General features: G+C 35.9%; 1 protein-coding gene across 1 annotated transcript; it reads right to left on the bottom strand.

Annotated features, from left to right (window-relative positions):
- Positions 1-2,522: 2,522 nt before the first annotated feature.
- On the bottom strand, positions 2,523-4,690 carry LOC126625217 (uncharacterized). Its single transcript, XM_050294305.1, has one exon. The coding sequence runs from the start codon at positions 3,690-3,692 to the stop codon at positions 2,913-2,915; it is 780 nt and encodes a 259-aa protein (XP_050150262.1). The 5' UTR covers positions 3,693-4,690; the 3' UTR covers positions 2,523-2,912.
- Positions 4,691-5,692: the final 1,002 nt, after the last annotated feature.

Genomic DNA, 5,692 nt, shown 5'->3' with positions numbered 1-5,692 from the left:
TTTGCTAGTGTAGCTTTTTCTTTGGTGCTGTAAATTTTTCGATCCATGATTTCGTTGGATTTTTCCCTCCTTTCTTACGTTAACGTTTTCGGTCCTGTTTACTTAAACTGTAAAATTTTCCACCACGCTTTGTTCACTTCTCTGTCCAAAAGTTGCACCTGGACGCACGCTAGGACATTTTTTCTTCCATTGTGAGCATCAGATGCAACTTTGGACGAAACTTGAATGAAAATCATATTGATTGAGAAAGATGTTCCCAGCATCTTGTACACTACGGTTTTGTTCGTTTAATCTTGGATTAAGTACCGAAAACTTCCTAACCTTTTAATGTCATTTTAAATTGATCCTAACTTTTTAAAGCATTTCAAACAAGTATTCAACCTATTAAATTTGTTAGTTAATTTATCTCCAAGACCAATAGAGGGTCATGGAAGCATGACCTTCACTAACAGTCACCAACACCTCCATCAAGCTATCATCGCCAAACTCAACACTCAACCACCTAATTCACCCTACAACTCAAGCTGCCAGCATTGAGAAAAAGGTCATGGAGGTTGCCGAAATGGTATGGACTGTCATGTTGCGGTTACTACCATCTTCACTAACCACAAAGAAAAACTAGAAGCTGAACTAGTTGTTGGGTTTTGAATATAAAGTTTGGGACGAGGTTTCCAATGGTCGTAGGTTGAGCTTGGAGGTGATAGGGCTTGATGTTCTCCAATCTTCATTTTTGTTTATTTCCATTTTATTTGTGAATTTGTTTATTTATTTTTTATTTTTTCATCTTCCTGTCTTTTTTAAAGTTATTTTTATTATTATTTTAGTGTCCAAGTAAGCTAAAAAGTGGGACTCATTTTTTCACTTGTACATTTAAGGGAAAAATTAATTGGGATTTAACAGATGTGACATTTCAATGGTTGGATACTTATTTGGAATGTTTAAAAATATTGAGAACAATTAGAATGATACTAAAAGGTTGAGGGGTTTTAACTACTTAATTCTTAAATCTTTGGTTAAGAATCTAATGATTAAGTTATAACAAAAAAAAATATTAGTTTATAAGACATGGATCCTCTCCGGATTCATTGGTCCTAATCCACCAAGTTACATCATCCGAGCCATTGAAATTTAATCCAACAGCTACAAACAGGGACTCATTTTAAAAGTTAAAATAATTTTGACCGTTTGATTAAATTTCAATAAACTAAATGATGTGACTTGATGGATTAGGACCAATGAATCTGGAGATGATCCATGTCCAATACACTGAAGCATGGAAGAATTTCGGAGATGGAAAACTCTATTGCACAAGGGTGTGATTTCCATCCATCACGAATGACATGTCCATCATTGTTGTGTCAATCCAACGTCATCCAAAGAGTAATCTCCAAGCATTGGCACAGATCTGGACAGCTAAGTCTTTTGCACATTGTGCGGGAAAAAGCATCTAGCAATTGCTTGCTTGGGACCCCAATTGCCAATATGTATAGAAGTTTTGGTGACGAACAGAAGACATGGTCCGTGATTAAATTAGTTCAACAGCTAAAGGTTTAATGCTGACAAGAAATCTATAAAGTGTATGACATTTCAAACATGGATTTGGTGTTTTTCCAACCCACTCCACGCATGAAACCAGCTTCCTTTGTCTCTTCAATCACAAATCTTAATAGAAGAGAGAGAAATTCTAGTGATTTTTCAAGGAGGCAGATTGTCTGCTCTCCTGTTTGGGTGTCTTTTCTATATCTTTCTATTTGTACGATCACGGTTAAGCCACATCAACATTTTATATTCTTATTGCTTTTTATCTTATTATCTTTATAAAAAAAATTAATATAAAATATTGATATGACTTGATAACCGTACAAAATAGAAGAGGATAAGAAGTGCATCTAAACAGGAGGGCAGACAATCTGCCTCCATTTTTCAATCCTCATCACTTCACGTTTGTTAGAGAAATTTTCAGTAAAACAACTTAACTATGCAATTAATAAATAATAAGCGATCGGACACTCCCACTGTAAGTAAAATTGTGAAGGTTGTACCTACGTGATGAGACCGGATGGTACTCTAATACAAAAGAGCATGTTTCTTTGTAAGAGTAACATGATCAATCATGTAGTCAGGTTGCCCATTCTTCTTAGTTTTATATCGCTCAAAGTTCAGAAAAATATTCATTTTGGAGTGTCGTGATTACTACCCAATAAAAACCCTTGATTCATTTCACACAGAGCTACAAAAAAAGAAAAAAGAAAAAAAAGGTTAGCTGAGAAAACAGAATCATTCAAACAACCAAGGGGCAAGGGGTACCCCAGTAGTTAGGGCTAATTCTAGGCCCCTATTCACACAATTGATTATGAGTTTGATTCCTGACTCGTGAATCACACAATAGTGACCAGAAAAACTAAAATGTTTATGTGATTCTTTCCGACCCTTGAAAAGATGGGCTGCCATAGCTTCGCTACCACCTGATCCCTTAAAAAAAAATAGCAAACAAAATCACTCACAAAGAAACAACAATGAACTACCAATTTCAAAAAGGGTGTATGTTGATTAGCATTATAGACATGAACCAAAAGCACACCTAGAATATAAACAACAGCAATTCTCCCACCACAATGAAGACAAATCCTTAATAATAGGGATACATTTCGTGTCTCCTAACTAATGACATTTTAACACGTTAAAATCTTCCAACCCCCTCTATTCACCCACTCTTTTAACTCAGTAATATTATTAACTCGATATCTCAATCTAATCATATACTAAATTTGACTGCCAACCGTAACGGTATTGCAAGTGAATTTCTATAAGCTAAACATTGCTTCCTTCTTTCCATGTAAACTGAAACATTCGACGAGGAAGCAAGTGAACAAAAGTCTAGAATGGTAACATCGCTTGTAATCGAACATAAGTCATTTCTTGCCCTTTTTATCTTTACCGGGGTGTAAAAAAGAACCCAAACAAAAGAGCTTTGCAGTTCCTTTAGAAATGTAAGGAGATGGTACATTCAACACAGGACTAACTCGAACCACGTTGCCGTAATAAGACGATCCATTGTATCCCTTCCTCAACGGCGGCCTCGGCACCAGCGATGCATGCGGGTTCAACGAAGACGATGAAGAAAAAGATGATGAACATGATGCTGACTTCAACATTGAAATATTCGACGTCTGTTTTTGTTTATGAACATCCTTAAAAATAGCTTTTTTCGGATTCGGAGCTGATCCGGTTGAGTTGCTTCTTGACAAGAGTTGCAATGAGCAAAACAAACTTTTTTTGTTTTCTTGATTGAGGCTGCTGCTTCTCTTGAATCCCCAGAAGGATTTCGACTGAGGCTTCTGCTCGAAATGATCGGAACTCGAATCTATATCTTCCTTCGAGTTCTTGCTCTTCTTCTTTGGATTATGATCGTCATGGATTGGAAGATGACTCGGAAGAGGAGCAGGAGAAGAATAACTTTTGACTTCGCTGTTCGAAACCTTTTCTTTCGGCTGCATAGGGAGGATTACGCCGTGCAAAAACAGCTCGTCGGCGGAGGAAGACTGACACTCGAAGCTGCTTCTTCTGAAGCTGAACTCAAAGTCACAGTTCATGTCCAAGAGTGATGTGTCTCTCCGACCAACTGGTAGAACATCTGGTTGTATAAGATCATGGGAGAATGATAGTCTGGGAGGACTAGTTTCTGAGCACATGTTGATAATCTTTGATTGATCAAGGAACTGATGAGGATGTGTTGGAGCAAAAAATTTCGGGTTCTTCGACAAATATCTTCAATCCACACGTTGAGAAGCCGGACGCCAACCTTCGCTTGCCAACACGATGAGCGAGAGGGTATCTGTAAAAAAACACTTTGACTCTCAACTTGACACCAACCTTCACTTGCCAACAATGAACGAGGAGAGGGTATCTGCAAGAAAACACTATGACCCCAAGATTCTTCAGAAGAGATTAAGAGTTGAAGTTCAAGAATTAATATTGGTATGGCAATGGCATGTGGAAATGGATTGGGATAGAAGTTTCAACTTTTGAGGGATTCAAACTTGACATGTTGGGTTGGACTTGGAAGTCAAAAAAGAGGAACAAAGAAAAAAAAAAAAAAGGAATCTTTGAAGGAACAAAGAGGGAGTAAAAAACAAAGGCAGCTTTTGGTGCTGCACAAATTTCAAGAACAGTGTATATCTTGGAAATTTCGAAGATCAGAGGATGAATCTCCCAGCTTTTAGTGCTGATATTGTTATTTGTTCTACAAAGTAGAAACAAAAGAAGGAGACTGTTATAGATATATATTGGACCAATATATATATATATATATATATATATATATAATGTTATTTTTATTCTTTTTTAAGATGAATGAGGAGAAAAAAAATCTCTGCAGCGTTGGATAACTTGTGGGAATAGAGAAACTACACTGCAAGAAACTACTATTACACTGAGAAAATGAATGACTCTAAAATGAAGAAAGATTTTATGCAACAGGAATGCAATTCTGATGGTAGTTCAGACTAAACAAGTATTATTTGCGAACGCATGACACAGTGACACTTCACAATCCGGTGGAAAGTAAGTTTCTTGCTCGAAAAAGAGGAAAACAAGCCAAGACTATGAGATTTCTTTAGCTTCTAGTAGTTTTTCTTTAAAGCCAGAAGTAAGGGAAGATTAAATTGGGTGAGATGGAGATAAAATGTGAGGTCTGTTCTCAAAATAAAGACAAGGTCTATGTTCCTCTTGGTGTTGCCATATGTAGACTTTTGGGGTTGCCATCCTAACCACTAAGTAGGCCCTTTTCTTCTTGTTTTCCAAAGTTTCTTTCACTCATAACCTTTCTTGTATAAAGAAAAGCTAATCAAAAGTTTCAATAAACAAATTAATTGACGCAGCACAAAGCTAAGGATTACAAGCGTAATTCTTTGAAGAATTGAAAGTCTAAAATTCATCAATTTTTGAGAGAAAGTCTAAAGGATTGTTTGTCTAAAGATTGAGTTGATGAGATTACATAAACAGCCAAACAGCTTATAATGACACTAACGCAACTTTGGGGAAACTCAAAGGTCTTAGAAAATTAAAAACGACATATATAATTCAAACGGTAATTGAAGGGTTTGATTATTATTACAGAATTTCAAATGCTGCTTTGTAATCCTAACAATATCATATGGCTAAAATATATCATATGTCACGACAAGGCCATGAACGGTTTTTTTTCAAAAAATGTATCATGGGCCCATATTAGAGCCTAGCTAAATCTGTAAATTTCTATTGTGCCCTTTTACCTTCCGTCAGTCCATTTCCTCTTCTATCCACTGGACCATTTATTCTACATCGTTAGTAGAATATCCTGCTACCACTAATCTTGAAAATTCTCCTAATCCAATCACATCTTGTTTGCATTTTAATGCAACGCAAAATCTCAAATATTATGTAACCTTGGAAGATATTTTTGTTGGTACAAATCGGAAGCTAGTGAATGGGACTTTCCAACTTCATTGAGATCCTCATGCTTTACGAAATTAGGTTTTATAATGCATGATATTCATAGCAATTTGTAAAACCAATTAAAATCGTGAGTAAATTAGTAATTGCTCAAATTCTTTGTAAAAAATGTAACTAATGAATTTTCGTAAGATCTTGCTCTAGCAAAAGACTTTATAAATCATGTGGAAGCTCAATTACAATTTATTTAGTAAACACA

The sequence above is a fragment of the Malus sylvestris genome, chromosome 6, assembly GCF_916048215.2.
Source record: "Malus sylvestris chromosome 6, drMalSylv7.2, whole genome shotgun sequence".
In the NCBI taxonomy this organism is placed as follows: Eukaryota; Viridiplantae; Streptophyta; class Magnoliopsida; order Rosales; family Rosaceae; genus Malus; species Malus sylvestris.
This window is presented reverse-complemented; position numbering and strand designations above follow the sequence as displayed.